At 48.5% G+C, this 18,986-nt stretch overlaps 1 protein-coding gene across 5 annotated transcripts in view; it reads right to left on the bottom strand.

The window, feature by feature from the left end:
• LOC135903397 (RNA-binding protein Musashi homolog Rbp6-like) overlaps positions 1-18,986 on the bottom strand; it is a 1,054,134-nt gene that overhangs the window by 186,382 nt on the left and 848,766 nt on the right. For all 5 annotated transcript variants that reach the window (XM_070534623.1, XM_065433710.1, XM_070534624.1 and 2 more), the window contains one exon: positions 12,336-12,405. In XM_070534623.1, the coding sequence (XP_070390724.1) occupies positions 12,336-12,405 (70 nt within the window). The remainder of the gene's footprint in view (positions 1-12,335; positions 12,406-18,986) is intronic.

Below are 18,986 nucleotides of genomic sequence, written 5' to 3'. Positions count from 1 at the left end.
AAATTCTAGAGTCTACGCGGCATTACCGGAAACGCAAAAATTTGACCCCCGCTCAACACCAAATCCTTAAAGACCTTGCGAAAAGGAATGATATTGTAATAAAACCAGCAGACAAAGGCGGCAGTATCGAAATCTGGCCTATAGAAAAGTACAAGAATGCGGCCTCTAAACAACTGAGCAACCACACCCATTACAGAAAACTCGACTCTAACCCAACTTCAGATTACAGCAATATTGTGATAAGCACAATAGCGGGGCTCCTGTCCAGGGAACTAATCACGCAATCTGAATATCGCTTCATGATGCCCAAGAACAAAACAGCAGGCCGCTTTTATCTTCTTCCTAAAATACATAAAGTTCCGGTCGAAGAAATATTTACAGCAGAAATCCCAGGTCGGCCTATTGTGTCTAATAACAAAACACCTACTGAGTCACTATCAAAATTCTTGTATCAACACCTGTCAAACATACCCACCACCCTCCCATCTTTCGTTCAAGACACACTGCACTTCCTTCGAATTATCGACGGCATCAACGCCAACCAAATCCTTTCCGACCGCGCTATTCTAGTCACTTTGGATGTTTCTGCCCTTTACACCAACATTCCCATGAGTGAAGGAATTGAAGCTGTTTCTAGATCCCTCGCAATCAATCCCAAGCGCACGCCCCTGAAGTTTACTTATCGCTCCTTAGGTTAGTTCTCACGCTCAACTATTTCGAATTCGATTCTATACACTACCTGCAAATTTTCGGCACTAGCATGGGTACGCCATTCGCTCCCACGTATGCGAACATCTTCATGGGACAGCTTGAAGCAGACTTGGTGAAATCCTACCCTTTAAAACCCCGCACCTATCTTCGTTACATTGACGACACATTTATAGTATGGGGACACGGCACAAGCGCCTTAACCGACACATTTTCCCTCGTTTCCGCATCCTCACGCCTCACACCCTCTCCCCTTTAGAAGAACCCCACCTATATATACTTTGGCGAGGAAAGCATAAGTCGCCTTGAAGAAAAGTCCACTTGTCGAAACGTTGGCTCCTGCATTCACCTTGTTCACGTTTTTCTCATAATCTTGAATTTCAATCTCCTGCATTCCCGGTCTTTTCTCTGTGTGTGTGTGTGTGTTTCTTGCACTTGAAGAAACTTCATGTGACCTCGAAAACTTGTTCACTGCAGTGACACCCTCATATGAGAATCTGCAAGACCTCATAGCAGGAGACAGTTCCAATTACACAGCATAAGTCCTCTCCCATCACCAATAATCTGGCGTCTCTCGGTGGTGTAATCTTCCTTCGTGTAATAGTGGTATACTTCGCTATTGCTAATACTGTATCGCATTCTCTTGAGCTAATTTGACGTCTATCTCGATCATGTAAGCAAGATCTTTCATATAACCCTAAAGAAAGAAAGCGAGTGGAGATAGGTCAGGCGACCTAGCCGGCCAATTTACAGGCCCATGCCTTCCAACCTATTGCGCATGAAAAGTCGCATCCAGCCACTTTCGTGTTCGCCTGCTCCTGTGTGCTGGCGCTTCATCTTGCTGATACAACACAAGTGGAAGACGTGACAGCGCGAATTCGCTAAGCAACTCATCCACCACTTTTTCAAGTATTTCGTCCACGTAACGCTCTCCAGTTAAGTGTGTGATAGAAGAAGGTGGGACCGATTATAGCACCGGCGTACATTCGCACCCCACATTAATTAAACAAATAAATTAAATTATGGGGTTTCACGTTCCAAAACCACTTTCTGATTATGAGGCACGCCGTAGTGCGGCACTCCGGAAATTTGGACCACCTGGGGTCCTTTAAGGTGCCCCTAAATCTAAGTACACTGGTGTTTTCGCATTTCGCCCCCATCGAAATCCGGCCGCCGTGGCCGGGATTCGATCCCGCGACCTCGTGCTCAGCAGACCGGCACCATAGCCACTGAGCAACCACGGCGGGTACACCCCACGTCGAACGACCACTGGTACTGGTGCAGATTGTGCTTTACCCAGTGTACATTGTAGCCACTCCGATAGTGTGCATTATGTAAAATTCACCTGGGCGTTTCTGTGAAAATTGTCTTCATCTGTGCACATGATGCTGCTCAAGAAGTCCGGTGACTTATCGGCTTCTGTGAGGACCCAAATCAAGAAATCTAGACGGTTCTACAGGTCCCTATCTTCCGAGCATTGGTGCTCATTAGGGTCGTACGGGTGAAAGGCGATCGTTAAGAATCTTCCAAGCTGATGACTAGGAAATTGGTACCTGGGCGATCACGTCCCACACGCTAACATGTGGGTTGAGGCCATAAATGCAAGAACAACCTTGCGTAGGCTAGGAATCAAAGATGGAGTCTTACGCCGCTGTTTTTTGAAGCCGCTGGTCTGTTTCAGGTTTTAATCATTTCTGATGATAGTCGACGTGTTTGGTCTACCGCCATAATTCCATGACTGGTACATATTTGCGGCCTTCCTCGTGTTGTAATTTGCAGCTCCCAAGGCAAGGATATTTTTACTCTCTGCTTATTAGAGAAAGACATGGTGACTGGGACGAAAGAAAACGCTTTACACATTGTCAAACATTGCACATTTACACATTGTCAATTCGGTTTTGTGGTGATAGGCTTTGTGGCAAAAAAAAAAGAACCAACCGTGCACTTTATCTACGCTAAGACAAAAGCTATCATCACAGCTTGTTTCCAACTAACACCATACGCGACGTGTTACTTCGACCGAAGCGCGGCAGATAAGATCACGATGTTTTACAGCGAAGCTGTATATGGCTAGCCAATTCACCCGTCCGTCCGTCTGTCGCCTGCACGCCGAAAAATCCTCCGGTGCAACGCCATGCAAATGCACGATAAAAAGAAAGACGAAAGAGAGGCGCGCGATTGGCTGCGCCCTTAGTGAGGTTGTTGCACTCCGTCGCAGCCGAGCGGGCGCACAGTAGTTCCTCTTCGGCTCTGAAATGGGTAGACCACGCGTCATACATAGTCCTGAGGAGCAGGCAGCTTTCGACCAGCAGCGCCGCGAGCAGAACCGGGAACGAGCTGGTCTATGCCATCCCTATGCTGCAGGCCGGGCACAAGAACAGGCTCGTGCAGCCGAGCGCATAGAGCAGCTGCGTACCGAGGATTCCGCTGCCTACCAAGCCGTTGTTTAATGAACCGTTGGGATTAACCCAGTGATAAAGACCGGGGCTGCACATTTCAGCTTCGCTGGTTAACCATTTGTACGGAGTGCTTAGGCGGTGATCTTTTTCTTTATTTTCTTCATTTCGTTCTGGCTAACTCCGAAGGAGCCTGTCCGAGGGCGCTGCATTATGTTGCGGGTAGGAGCGCAGTCACGTGGCATTCGCCAGATTTCGCAGGGTTTATTTATCCGTGGAAAAAAAATTTGTATGCGTCGCTGAAAATACCGCAGTTAGGCGTCCTCTGGCTTTGCATACAAATACCTAACTGAAATATGGATAACTATGATAGTACGTCTCGAGTTAGACAGTTAATTACATCTACCTAATTAAATCTCAGTAACGAAAACATTACTGGTATAGTTGGGACACCCTGCACATATCTAAGACTTCTGCATGCAAGTAGCGAAGTTTTCATCCCTAATAAATGTCGTAAATTATTAGAAGAGAGCTTTCTTTGTTCAGGAGTCATTAGTATTGCTTATCGGAAAGAGAAGGAATACTGAGACACATATCATTCACGTGCATTTCACACGCCGTCGATAAAAGAATCTGCCGAGGAGGTCAATGAAGTCTGTACTTTTTTCTTCAGGTTAAAAAAGCGCGCAAAACAATTTGAAGCGAGGCGAACATACAGCAACATACTCATTCATAGGCTATCCATACCTTTAGCAATAATTCTTAATTGGCTACCTCCTTCTCTTTCAAAACTATAATATACCTTATTCTGTGTATATATTGAAATATATTCTGTTTGTACATGGTGTTTACAGTGGACATTGAAAACGATGTTTAATTGAGAAAATACGGATGGGGCACTCGCCGCTGGTGCTTCTAATGCGCTTGTCCTCCTGTGGTCAGGATTTGCAGAAATCTAGCGAAAGTATGAATTAAATGTCGTGCACGTCACTGCCAACAATGATGGAGTAAGCGATTAGCCACGATAAGACTTTAAGTGGGAGTGTAGAGGCCACCCAAAGAAAATCTCAAGCGATGTGGGTGACAAAACTCTGGTAATGACACTTTAGGTGGGGACGGGAGGTAGGCTTCGGCAGCGCCGGAAGGGGCTTCCCCCTCTCACCCTCCGGAGAACTTCGGAGGGGGCTCGGGCCCCGGAGCCGCCCCCGTAGTCGGTGCCTATGCCGAGACAAGTACAAGTATTACAAGGTACAAGTATTATGGCGCAAAATAACGCGCACAAATAAATGTTTTTTCGCTCCATAATAGTTATACCAGGTTGTTGCCTAGGGTCTCGTGTTCTGGTTCTTTTGTTCTGGCTGATACGAAACTTTATATCACAGTAACACTGGTAGTTGAAATATTCCAGAAGCGTAGTTTGCTAATACTGCTTAGCTTAACATTCGTTTTAAGACCTATAGCTTCTATCCTGAGAACGATATAGCTTTGCGGTAGAAACAACACTGAATAATGTGATCGGCTTAGTTGAGCTTCGTCACCGCCTGGCCAGACATGTCTCGACGCCAAGCCCACTCTAGTTATGAGCCGTCAGGAGTGCCTGTCACCGCGCGCGCCCCGACGCAGCCCACGGGATTCCCCGGCACGAGTCGTCGTCGTGCCAAGCAGACGCCGCGCGCATGGTACGCCCGCAGGCTGCGCTTCTCTGACGAGGTGGCGAGCCGCCCCAACCCCGCGACAATGCTCGCGAAGAGCAAAAATGCTTCCAATATGGCCGCCTCCGAAGGAGGAGCGGCTTATTGATGGCTGCTCGCTCCGTCATCGCGCAGCGCTCTCCTCGAACGACACAAAAGAGGCGAGGAGGAGACCAGGGGAAAAATGGATCCATTAGGGTTACACACTTTTGTGCCGAGCGCCTTCCTGGCGGGCTTCTCCTGCTGGCTCTCCCGCAATGCCGGGCAGCCCCGCGTTCTCCTGCGCTTCTCCCGATTTTCTTTCGGAGGACAAGCCGTGCGCAGGCCGTGTTTGAGCCCCTCCACAAGCCCTTTGAGGGGGATCATTATTAATGTCTCCGCTGTCATGTTCAGCTTTCTGGGCGCAGTGCTTGTCTTTTTTTTTGTGCGCAACCTTCGGCTGGACTCCCCGCGCCGCTCTCGGCTTCAGTCTTGCCGTCTCTTCGCTTTTTGCCCACCAAGAAGATTTGGAAAAGAAAAGTGCGTCCAGGGGGAACGAAGGTCGGCGTTTCCTACGCTCTCGGAGGATACTTTTAATCCCGCCAATTCTTCGCGTTATTTACTGCCGCCTCCTGTGCCACGCCTCCTCCTTCCTACGCAGCTTCGTACATCACCGGCTCTCTTCCTCTTTTTTGCTACTGCTGCGATGTAAGGGGCGGCTTTCCCCTTGTTCGCTTTTTTTTTTCTCTTCAGTCCGTTCAGGATTTCCTCGGTTTTGTCTGAAATCTTTGACTCGGTCGCGTGTTTATCAGCCGAAGCCATGTGCTATTTTTTGTTGTTGTTCTACAGGCATTTCTTCTCCACTCAAGCCTCTCTGGAAGAGGGATTCACGCGTTGTGTTTTTACACAGCCAGTGCGACAAATAGAGCGACGCCAACTCGCGAGCGACGCCAGTGGTAATTTTGTTGGAGCAGCGCTGCGTTTCGCACAGTAGCCGCATTACAAAAAAAAAAGTGGAAGGAAAGAAAAGAAGAGAAAAGGAATAAAAAAGCGCGACGGTGTTACTGGTCTTCAGTTATTTTCCCGCTTTTTTTATTTCCTTTCCGGATATACGCGCTTTCTAGCTAGGCAGGGCGTCAGTCATAAGGCATGAAGGTTTCTTGTGCATTTTAAATGAGCTGTAACAGTTAGGTTATTAGACGTATACGACAGAGCTGAACCCAAGTAGGAGGAGGGAAGAGAAAAGTAGAAGGCAGGGAGGTTAACCAGAATAACATCTGGTCGGCTTCCCTACACCGGGGGAATGGGAAAGGGGGAAACAAAGATCACAGGGTGAGAGAGGAGGGAAGGAAAGAAGGAAATTGCGGCGAGTTCGCTGACGCGTGTGGTCTTACAGAAATTGCATTAATAGTCACAGATGGTCGCACAAGCCCGTCGTCCTTAGAGGGACCCTAAAGCGAAACAATAAATCAGTTTAGACTAATGAAGCATTGTTTGAGAACCCTGCAGGCCGTCATTTGAAAAAAATAGTTTGATTATTAGATGAGAAAATGGAGGTCCAATTATCAGTATTTGAATTTCGCGCCGAAACCCCAACGCCGGTACGTCAGCGTGACGTCAGGGATTCCAGAGTATGTTTCGCAGTTGGGCCGCGTTGGCTGAATAAAGGTTCCCGAAACTTGGCATGTTTAATATTTGGCTCCTTTAGAACACAATGTAGTCAATCTGTACTACTACATATATTTAGTAGGCCCTAGAAGATGCCATCAAAATCCAAAACGTCACAGCCCCCAGGTGCGGGAACTTAAGTAGGCGTCGCCAACCGTATCTCGTTCTTGCGCTTTTTCTGGCTTACCAAACGTCTTATCGTTGTAAGAGTGGTGTTTTTGGTGTTGTAGAACGGTAATTTACTGATGCAGAAGAAATCATTTTTCACTTTAGTGTCCCTTTAAGAAACACAAAAGCGCCTTCACCGCTTTATGGGCCGACGGGCGATGCGGGCGGTGTTCCAGCAGCACTTGCACAGCAAGCGGCCGATTGTCCAGTTTTTGGAAAGCTTTGACAAGTTGTTATCTCTCTGGGGCATATCTTGAACAGTGGCACAGCAGGTGGTCGATGTTTTCTTCGGTGCCACAGACCTCGCATGCTGCGCTGTCAGTCACTCCAATTAATGTAGAGTATGCCTTTGTGAAGGCCACTCCTAACCAAAGGCGGCAGAGAAGCGCAGTTTCACGTCGAGGAAGTCCGAGTGGAGGTCGGAGTTGCAGGGAGGGGTTTAGTCGATGCAGTCGCGTAAGTCGTAAGTTTGGCGAGTTCGACTCGGTCACTGTGAGATTGCGTGCCAGGTGTCTAGCTGCCTTGCAGCGTCAGTCCTCGAAAGCGGAATTGGTACGCTGTGCTCTTCTTGATGTGCTGTGCGGGCAGCGTTATCAGCAGCATCATTGCCACTGATGTCACAGTGACCAGGTACCCATTGAAAAACGACCTCGTGACCTTTTAGTTAGACATCATGGTAAAGTTTCACGACTTCCTATGTCAATTGGTCATGACATCCGTGTCGGAGAACTGACTGCGTACAAGCGCAGAACACAGCCCATTTTCTGGGTCTTTCCGAATCAATGAATTCCAGTGCTCGACGCAGGGCCGTTAGTTCTGCCGCCGTTGAGGTCGTGACATGCGATGTCTTGAACCGCAGTGTCATTCGTGGCGTTGGTATAACCACGGCACCAGAAGAACTGCACGACGTAGACGCTCCATCGGTATAGATGTGCACGTGGTTGCTGTACTTTTCATGCAGAAGAAGTAAGCTCAGCTGTTTTAGAGCAGGGGCCGGTAGATCTGTCTTCTTCTGTAGTCCCTGAATCGTTATATGTACTTGTGGACGGCTCAAACACTACGGAGGAAACGCTGGATTGGCCGCAGGTGCGTACCCTGAAGTAAACGACGCATGATGTGCACTGACAATACCGCTAAATGTCGAGCAGGGCCTTCCAGCAGTGAGGCTCGCCAAGTGGTGGGAAGGGGTCCTAGCATAATGCCTGAGATGCATACGTATTGTCTCAACGGTAATGTGGGTCGTGATCGGGTAATCCTGCGCTAGGGCAATGGTTTCAGCCGTTGATGCACTGCGTGGTAAGCCAAGACATATCTTAAGGGCTTGGGCTTGAATGCTTTGAATCGTACGCAGGTTAGTCTTGCAGGTGTTGGATATTGCAGGCAGGCTGTAGCGCAGGAATCCAACGAACAACGCCATGTACAACTGTAACATAGCGTGTATAGATGCTCCCCAACTTTTTCCTGCAAGGAACCTAAACAGGTGACAGATAGTAGTCAGCCGCTTTTTCACGTAATTGACGTGCGGAGTCCAAGACAGGTCTCTGTCAATTACGACTCCCAAGAACCTGTGACTTCTGCTGTATGGTATAAGTTGTCCGTTAATAGATACGCCGTAACCAGACATTGGCTTCCTCGTGAATGCCACCATTGCGCACTTTCCGCATGAAATTTCAAGTCCTTGTTCACGAAGGTAGGAAGATGTCATTGTGGCTGCCCTCTGAAGCCGAGCGCGAAGCTGAAGTCGTGTCACACCTGATGCCCAAATGCAGATGTCGTCCGCATAGATGGAAGGTCGTACGGTGCTTGACAGGTTGTAAACTAATCCACTGAGGGTGAGCTTGAAAAGAGTCGGGCTAAGCACTCCTCCTTGAGGGACTCCTCGGCTACCGTAATGCTCGGACGTCGGGCCATTTTCTGTGTGCATGTAGAATGGTCTCCTCTGTAAGTAGTTGCACACCCACATATACATCTTACCACCAAGTCCGACGGCTTCTAACGTGCTAAGGATGGCTTCATAGGTGACATTATCATAAGCTCCTTTAACGTCTAGAAACATAGCAGCAGAGAGTCGCTTACAGGCCTTTTGGTGTTGCACAAATATTATAAAGTCAACAACGCTGTCTGTTGACGAACGGGCCCGTCTGAATCCGGCCATAGCTTATGGATAGATTTCATAGTACTCTAAGTACCATTCCAGACGTGCTAAAATCATTCTTTCCGTTGTTTTTCCGACACAGCTGGCAAGTGCGATCGGACGGTATGAGGAAATGTCCAAAGGCGACTTGCCAGCTTTGAGAAGTGGAATGAGGCGAGTTGACTTCCACTCTTGCGGAACCGTACCCGTCTGCCAGGAGTCGTTGTACAGGAGCAAGAGTGCCTTCCGAGCTTGGTCTCCTAGGTTACACAGGGCACGGTATGTAATGCCGTCAGGTCCTGGCGCTGAAGAACGCCTGCACAAAGCCAGCGCAGCTTCTAGTTCTTCCACAGAAAAGGGGCATTCCATGCTGGGATCACGTGAGGTCAGTGGGTGGTCGAGCGTTCCCGTACCCGTTCCATCGGAATTTGCCTCGCCAGCAATCTTTCTGCGGAAAGATTCAGCGATGTCAATATCTCCACATCGTAGATAAAGTGCCAGAGATTTAAACGGGTGGCGCTGACCAGACGTTGTGCGAAGGCCACGAACAGTCCTCCATATAAGCGACAAAGGTTTTCGAGGATCCACGGACTTGCAAAAGGATGCCCATTGTCGCGAAGCCAGCTTGTTCATGTGACGCTGTATTTTCTTTTGTGTTCGTCTAGCCAATCTCAAATCATGATTGGACTTCATGCGTCTATATCTTCGCTCCGCACGACGGCGAATTGCTCGAAGTTTTGCTAATTCAGTGTCGAAATCGGTGCGGGAAGAACTCCTCGAAAGCAAATGCGTGGTTGTTTGCATGGCATCCTTTATCGCGCCCTGTAGGTTATAGGAGGTGCCGTCACGACAACAGTCTTCCATTATTATTTTGTATTTAGGCCAATCGGTGCACTGGACGGTTCCGGGGGACTTGGAGCTAGTCAAACCTTCGATCTTCGAGTAGGTTGGGATGTGGTCGCTACCCCGTGTTTCTAAATCCGAAAACCAGTGCACTCTTCTCGAAAGCGAACGTGAAACGAAGGTTAGGTCCAAGCAGCTGCTATACGCTGATCCACGCAGATAAGTAGGGCTTCCATCATTTGACAAGCAAAATTCGCGTTCACAGGCGTTCTGCCTCTAGAGTTAACTTTGGAGTTTCCGCATAGGTAATGGTGGGCGTTAAAGTCACCAGTGAGCACCCACGGCTGTGGAGTCGATGTTAAAATTCCCCGTAGGCGCTCACAATCTAGACGGCTTGCTGGAGATGGATAGGCTCCAAGAATTGTGAACGTAAGCTTTTTCTTCTTCACTGTTAAGCAAACGTATTGATTTGCCTCGTCAGGAGGCACTGGGTGATGCACATAAGTCAAGTCACGGCGTATAAACACAACAACCTTGCTGCACTCTCCGTGGGTAGAGGACATAATGCACTCATACCCGGACAGTCTGATGGGAGCTGACAGGTTGGGCTCGCAAATCACCATAATGGGGAACTGGTGCGTAAAGACAAGCTGTTTAATGTCGGACATGCGTGACCTAAGCCCTCTGGCGTTCCACTGAAAGACAGATGCATTCTTGACTTCCTCTTGAAACGACGGCATCTCTCGGGCCGTGGTTTTACCCTAGAGCCGCAAGCACCGGACTCAAGGTGTCCAGCATTTGCAGTGCGCTCTGTGCCGACGGGGCTTTCATGCTGCTCAGTAGAATGCGCATGGCGTCCATAAGTGACTTCAGCATCACTATGACTCGGCGATCCTCAGTCGTCGTCCCATCCGCGGTTCGTGAGGTCATTGGAGGGCGGCGCAATTTGATGTGACTCTGAGGCAGGTTGTGCTCGTGGAAGTGTAGGCCACTCTTCAGGAGGTGAGAGTGTTGCCCCAGTCTTCGTTTTCGCACTGTTGGTCTTTGTGGAAGTTGGCGTTGATACGGTAGCCGCTTTGCCGGAAGATGGCGTATATCTTTCAGTAGACGTAACTCTTCGTGCTGCTCTTCGGTGCCGAAGTCGTCGTCGCCTGAGAGTAGCGCCAGCCTCTCTGTGTGTTGAATGGTCCCGTACCATACGTTTGAGTACTGATCGCTCGTTCCTCACCCACGGGCAATCATTAAATGAGGCCTCATGAGTACCATGGCATTTAGGGCACTTTAACACAGTTGCGCGGCAGGCATCTGCTGAATGAGATTCGGCGCACCGTGGGCACACGAGGTTATTCCTACAGACACCTTTTACGTGCCCCATCTTGCAGCGTTTGTAGCTTTCCAGGGGCTTCGGTACGTATGGGCGGACTGGATGGCGGACGTGACCAACTTTGACGTGTGAGGGAAGGCTGTCTCCATCAAACCACAGCTTCAGGCAACGGGTGTTGCCAAGTCTTGTGATGTGCGTGATGAGAGTGCCTTCTGTAGTTGGCTTTATTAATATTGGTAAGTCGTCGGTTGGTATAGAAATATCGATATCATAAATGACGCCGATAGTGCCATTGCAGCCAGTAGGTATCATGGCTCGCACTTGCACTTTGTCGATCTCCGTTACGTGCCGCAGGCTTTGCAGTGCACTAAGGTGTAGAACGTCTACTGCAAGGACATTCTTCCGTGCGCTTATTCTCACGTCCTTTATCTCGTTTGGCGCGATTCCCTCAAGAAACTCAGAAAGGACTTGCCTGTTTAGGAGTCGCAGATTTGACACTGGGTCCACAGGCATGAAGAGCATAGTGTACGGCCATCGCTGTGGTGTTGTCTTCACGGTGGAGACACTTGGCGACGATGACCTCCGTAGCAGTTTTCTTTTTGTGGTTCGGTTCGGCTGAACCCAAGTATTGCTCGAAAAACTGGGTGGCGGATGCAATTAAGTGCCAACATTAAGTATGCACAGAATGGACGCTGCTACAGCTGCGCTACTTCTTTCACGCGCGCTATTTGCATGAAACAACTCTCACGGACGCCATTTTTTTTACAGTTGACTCCAGGAATCGCGCAGAGAAGCGATCCCCGAATGGAGCGCGTGTCCTGCTGACCACGGAACGCATGCGCGGTCGGGCGATGCGAGAGCTCTCCAATTCAGAGGCGCAAAAATATTAGATGGCTGCCACGTCATCATTATGCTGGACCAGCGTTGCGAGAAGCTGAGTCGGTGACGTCACGTGAAAGCTGCGTATGCGACCTGCTTTTAGTGGCACGGCGGTGAGAACTCGAAGGATGTTGCCCGGAAAGGAGTAAAAGCGGTGACACCGGCACTGCTGCTGGTTAAGCAATCTTTTTCGTCAATGTCTGGCGTGAAAATGTGATTCTTTTTACAGAACGAGATAATTTTTTTTAATTAATGACAACCGCACACACCTAGGAAAGAAAGACACTTTTGTAGATGGAACCCGGAAATTCGTTGCGGAATTTGAAAATCGTGCAAGTATAACTTCAATGCGAAAAATTAGTTTACGAAAGAAGATATAATTTTCATTAGGAAAGTCGCTGACAGCACATGTGGCAGAATTCTTATCTAATATGCACAAAATGGATCAACAACACATTTTATTTGGCAAGTGCATATATATGTTTAAAGATAGATCAATATAGACAAAAGAAGAAGAGAGAAACGAGATTCGAGGCAGAACTTACCGGCACCTCTTCCCCGTGCCACATTGTTGGGCATCATGACTTCTTTGGGCTGCGCCTTCTTGCATTCAACCTGCAGACAGACAGACGAATAACTCGAATGAAGTCCTGAGAAGCGCCACCTTTACAGCAGTGCGGATAAAAAGAATAAAGCGATTCCGTAGAGAATAAATCAATGTTAGTAAACAAGGGGGAAAAAGCGCCCGACCTCCCAAGGATGAATCAATGAATAAGTGAATGAATGCGGTACTGATACATTGGGAGAGTGGGGCTGGCTCGCTTTGGTCAATGAAACCTTTCGAAACGAATAAATAGCACCCGAATTTTTCGAGACGCTTCGCGCATAGCGAACAGGAAGCTGTCGAGTGTCCGGCGCCAAAGCGTCGTCGAACGGCGTCGGCGGAGAGGCAGCCGCGTCGCCACTGTCGACGGCGGTCGCTTCTCGGCGCTGGATGCGCGATAGCGGCGCTACAAGGGCACCCATACGGTTACGAAAGGCAGTCGAACATTGCGCTCAACTGCGGCACAGCAGCGACTCGCTTCAGGTTCTTTGTTTCTGCCACTCAAGTGAGAACGGGCGCATGTGCGATGCGTGAGCCAGCAAGGCCAGCTTCGCAGTGAATCCCTTTCCGGGTGACAGCACATGCGCACCGCAGCTACAGCGCTGGTACCGACAACTTGTGACGCAGACGAGAGGGCAGCGAAGCTAATAGTATTCCATTTAAGTGCTCGTGTGATGCGTTGAAAGCAACCTGTTCCTCAGCGTGCAGTCCTTTTAGGAATTTCCCTCAGCGAGAACACAAACAGCAGAAAAAAAAGAGAATATTTTAGACGCACTGCAGGGTTGCGCAAAGCGTCGCAACACGCGGCCAGCAGCTGTTCTGCTGCCGTCCGCGGCTCCGCATCTCGGGGATGGGAGAAACCGCCGAGACCGGACCGGCTAGCGGAATGCGCGCCGGCTGCTGGGCCCGCGAGGCCCCGGCGGTTCCCCCGTCGTGCGGCACCTCGGGGATCCGCGGACGGACCCGCCGAGCTGCACGGCTCTCGGATTCGCGCGTCGGCGGCGAGAGTCGGTGACGGGCGACAAAGCCGGACGGCAACGCGCGTTGGATGTGACGACGCACATCATGCATCAGGGTTGGGCGAGTTGACTAGCAGGCCAGATGAAAGGACAAAGCGCTGACTACCAATATACAAGTATCAAATATACAAAATATTCGCCCATTATACAACTATTGAGCTCGGATATAGCGAGGCATTTGAATAATGGCGCGGGCACAGCGAATGAATTGCACTAAATATAGTGAAACCTTTGAAAAGTCTTAAAAAGATTTCGAGCACATCTTCGAAGGTCTCCTGAGAACTCCCTTATACAATTTCATTGTCTTTGATGGATTGATACACATCTGCCAACTTTTTTCTTTTTTTTGTAGAAGACGTTTGCTATATATCTTTTTTGTCCGTTTGGAAATTTTCGCGCACATAACGGCAAGAATGACGATCGTTATTTTTCTTCACTGCTGCTAACCTTGCAGTGCGCTAGAAAAAGAAAAAGAAAAGATCGGGCAACTATAAGCAGGCGCGTGCACGGGTATCCCGCTTCACGTATCCAAATACCAGCGTAGAATGTAGTGTGATGGGGGCCCTGCCACGTGTGACAAAAAAAAAAAGCTACAGAAAGGCGACATCGTTTTAGTCGGACAGCGACGCATAGGAGCTTGTTGGGGAAACTTGCGCTATAAAAAGCATGTTTCAGGGACAACCCAAATAAAAGTCTGCACGTTAAAAGGACACTTGACAACGAGTTTCTCTGGAGGCCTACAAAGTTTCATTGCTTCTGAACCGACATCTGTGGCCTCGCAAAAGAAAGAGAAGAGCCGCTGCCATCGAAGCCGCTTCCCGTTGTCATTGTAATCGCCGATAAGGCTCTATTCCCTCGCTTTTTGCCCTAAAGTTTATTGCTGCAAGAAACGTAGCTAAAATGTAGAGTTGCTGTCTTTCCACATACCATAAATTTAGCATTGCCTTTGAACCATCTCTCAAAAGAGAGATAGAGAGAGGGAAAGAAAGAACAGGGGTAAAAAAGAAAAAGAAAACTTACAGGAAGGACGTTTAAATTAGAGGCGTCCACACAGCACACATGTTGGAACTGCAGCCGGCAGCTTCGGGGCTAAACTTAACTAACGAGTATTGGTTAAAAAAAAAATCTGTGAACGCGTTTCGGTCTGCAGAAGAAATATTTCAGGCAGTTACGAGACACCTACCACCTAGTGGCGTAGCCAGGAATTTCGTTCGAGGGGGGGCTCACGACAGTTCGGCCTCCTCCTTGTAGAACTTGTCGAGGGATCAAATACATGAGTAACTGCACTGCCACTGCTAAAGATGCTACAGACGAATTCTTGAACGCTATGCGCTGTGAAGACAAGTAAAACGTATTTTTGCATAAAATAATATACTCCTATCTGCCAAAAATTGTACCCCAAATAACTGATATCAATGATTACGTGTTTTTCGTCTATTCAATAGGTAAAGAAAATGTCACACGGACTTTAGAACTATATCAGTTCAAAACCAACAAAGCAGCGCATGCCGCTGATATCAAGAATGTAAAGGCCATTGAATGAAGAAGTTTAGGACAGATATTTTTATGAAACTGTCACTCAAGAACCTTGTTTACATCTTTTGTATATATGCAACGACCAAGGAAAAAAATCTCAATGACGCTGTCCTTTGTTCTAGTGTTGTGCGCAGAAGCAACTGTCACCAGTCGTGTATTGTGAGTAATTGCACCGAAATCACAGCCGCAACAGAGAGCACATATGAAAAGCAGGAGTTCTTCAAAATATACGAGAGCGGGTCAAATGAAAGCGAGCCAATGCGAATATAGGAAAAACGGGGTACTTTATTTTAAAGTAGTCTCCATGTACATTTAGACATTTGTACTACTGGCTGACGAGTCGCGTGATTTCCGTCTCATAGAGCTTCTCGGGTTGCAGCTTCGAAAATTCGGTAACTGACGCTTTCACGTCATCGTCCGACACGAATCTGGTTCCCTTCAACTGGTTTTTTAGTTGCCCCGAAATGTGGAAGTCGCAAGCCGACAGGTCTGCGGCTTTATGGCGGATGTTGCAGCGTTTCCTACTTTAAGTTTGCCAGTTTTGTGTTAACCAAATTAGCAACGTGGGGACGGGCACTTCCGTGGAGCAAAATGATCCCATTCGCCTATTTTCCACATCGTTTGTTTTTGATTGGGACGTGCAGTCGATCCGGCGTTTCACTATACCGGAAACGACCGCTAGACTATCCAGGTTTAGCAAATTCAATCAGTAATAGCCCCTGACTATCTAAAAAAAAAAAGTCACCACCTTTCCGGCAGAAATGACGGCCCTTGCTTTCATTGGGGGTGGTGAATTCGAATGTTTCCACTGTAAGCTTAGCTGTCGTGTTTCAGGCTCGTAGTAGCGGCACTATGATTCATCCCCGGTCGAAAGTGCAGACAAGTAGTCACCCTCATTGTAATACCGGATCAGATGAGTCAAGGCAGCGCTGAACCTCTCCCTCTTCTAACGGCATCCATTGCGTACACAAGAGCCAATAACCGAGATGTTCATCAATTAAAGTGCGAACCGAACCGTGACTGATGTTCACACGCTCTGCCAGTTCATCGATGCTTATCCTCCATTCTTGTCTAATCAGCTCATCAGCTTTTGCAGTTGTGTTGGGGTGATTGCACGGTGGCTTTAGCCCGGTCTTGGATTGTCTTTGCAACTTTCATGTCCTTCTTTGAACCGTTCGCTCCAACCTTTCACCGTGGCCAACGAAATGCAATATTCAATGTACACCGCGGCAGCCATACGGTGACTAATAGCTTTTTAGGAAATACCTTCCACTGTCAAGAACCTCACGACACCCCGCTGTTCAACTTTTGGACCGTCCATAATTATTATTATTTGTTTTGAACACATATACACATATACGCAGTTAACAGGAAAGGGAAAGCGACGAGCAGGCTGGCAACTGCCACCGGAAGGGGCACAACGCCTGCCTGCTCTTCTGAAGGGAGGTGACAGCAACACAGAAATGGAAAATAAGGAGGGGAGGAGAGGGGAACGGAAGAGAAACAGGACAGATCTAGAGTCTAAAGTAGAACACAGTACACTACGCACGTTGTTCTGCCGAGTTTCGATTCTGCAGCCGGCATTAAAGTGACGCCGCGTCGAACAGCTTCCACAATTATCAATAACATCCATGGCTAGTTCGCTATGCGGCTAATTGTGCGCTCCACGATGAGACGCCAAGTACAGCTGCACGCAACCACGGTTTCACCGGTAGTCGGTTCACAATATACACTAAAAGGTGTTTGAACCCGCCACCTCCCATATTCGAAGGAAAAAGCGTTAGAACACAGTACAGATCACACACAGTAGGGCCGGTCACTGAAGGTCACGCTACTACAGTATGTTGAATGTTCACGCTACAAACGCGTACCTAAGAACTCTAGAAAGGTTAGTAGGGCGCGATAGCCCTGATCACGTTTAGATGCACAACCACTGGGGTATAAACATTCCTCGAGCGTCGCACACCGCAGGCCAAGGAGATGGCAGTTTCTCACTAGCGACATGCGCTGGGCACTGAAAGCGGGACACTCAAATATAAGGTGCTGAAGTGTCTCGTAGCAGCCACAAGACGTACACAATGGACTTGCCACACGAACTTGTCTGTATAAACGTTCGTGCACGTTCACGCAACCAACTTGCTTGAGCAGTTGTGCTCTAGCGCGACGAAGCAAGCCTCAACCGCAAACACGGGGCGGGAACATTCCATTTGCGACGCGCTGATCTGGATGCTGCTTGAGTAGGTGGCGACGAATCAGCAGACGAGCGTCATCAAGTTGGCAAAAAATTTCTGGGAAGCCATAGTTGTTATGAGCGCAACTTGAAGCGAGCCGATCAGCCTCTTCATTTCCGGCGATTCCTACATGTGAAGGTATCCATTGAGCAACGAGAGATACCCCACGTGATGTAATTTTGCTCACAGAGTCAGTAATGCTACGCACAAGTAGACAATCAAGCTCACTGCGTTGTAACCTGCTAAGGGCAGCACGGGAGTCCGTAAATGACAACCTTCGATGTAGTTAACTCCTCTTGCACGTATTTCAGTGCAACATTAATCGCTGCTAGTTCTGCAGTTGTTGACGAAGTTGGATGAAGTATTTGACTTTCCATTATGTCACGCAACCATGCTCAACGCAGTGTATGAGAGCATTAAAGAACCTTTATCCTAACACCTGCGTGTCACTTTTGTAAATCAGAGATGCCCGTGTGCTACGCGCATGCCTTGCAGATAATGAACCGAACCATTATTGCGCGGGGTTGGTTGGCTCACTTTCATTTGACTCGCCCACGTACATTAGAAATGCGAAGATACAGCTTGTTAAAGGCAAAAAACTCTCACTGGAAACAAAGTTCACTGCACGTATACACAATACCTAGCAACAAGATATTTAAATATACGTATATACGTATAATATACGTATAAGTCTCCGAGAAATTATAGTATCTAAGAAAAAGTCACGGTAGGTAATGCTTCATACAAGGAAAATAAACATGTTGCGCAATCACGAATTCATAGATGACAGAATCCTAAGGCCCGCCCTGTCTTCATCCACTGCCCCTGATGTATCGCGCGCGACGGAAGGCGGCGCGCTTCCTCCCCACTTTTCTCCCTTGCGCACACAAGACTGAGCCACCATCGTCGGCTCTCCCCCCCCCCCCCGCCCCCCCCCTACGCTTTCACTCGCACAGGCAGCACGCGGGGCCCGGTCGCCATGTCATCGCCCTTGGACTTTATTCGGAACGTCAGGGCGAGGGCGACGGCAGGAATGCGCCTGCAGTGTCCATACACTTGCTGCCGTAATAATATAATAAGAGTATCCCGCAACTGAAGCGTCCCGTGGCCCATTACTTTTCGCAAAATAAGTAAAAGTAACAAAATCGAGCTTTCACAATGCCCCAATTCACTGCGACGTAACAATGTATTTTTGCTTTTGTGGGGTGGGTCACCGAAATGGAACAAAGCTCAAAGGAAAGCATGTTAGGCACAATCGAATGCCTACTTTGGGCACCTAATGTGGCTACCGAAGGAATATCAAAGAAAACCCGAGACGCTTGGTCCACAGATAACCGTACGCATACTGCTCGGTATCCTACACTGGCGAGACAAGACTTTTCGGAGAGGTTGCACTCAAGCGAACGCGTTGCTATCCGTTGAGTCCCCACAATGATGGCGGCGAGCGAATCTTGGTCGTTTTTCTGGCTTGCTAGCCAGAAAGCGTCCAAAACTCTGCCATGGAACAATGCACTCGGCCAGAGAAAAACAAACGTGCACCCAAGTGCGCCGCGTGGTGGTCGCGCAAGAAGAGAAAAACGCATGCGAGAAGAATGCAAGCTGGCTCTAGCAGCCAGCGGGTAGCGACAACAAGAAAATTTAAGAGGTTCAATGTGTCCTCGCCAATAAAAGTTAAAGTAGGAACATAAATAAGCACGTAGTTACCTTTGCTGGCTTTAGTGTCTTGACATGCATGGTTTGGCGCAGGTGAAAGAAATGTCGATATTCTTTTCTGTGACATGACGGAACAAATGAACCACCACAACG

The sequence above is a fragment of the Dermacentor albipictus genome, chromosome 2 (genome assembly GCF_038994185.2).
Source record: "Dermacentor albipictus isolate Rhodes 1998 colony chromosome 2, USDA_Dalb.pri_finalv2, whole genome shotgun sequence".
Lineage (NCBI taxonomy): Eukaryota > Metazoa > Arthropoda > Arachnida > Ixodida > Ixodidae > Dermacentor > Dermacentor albipictus.
This window is presented reverse-complemented; position numbering and strand designations above follow the sequence as displayed.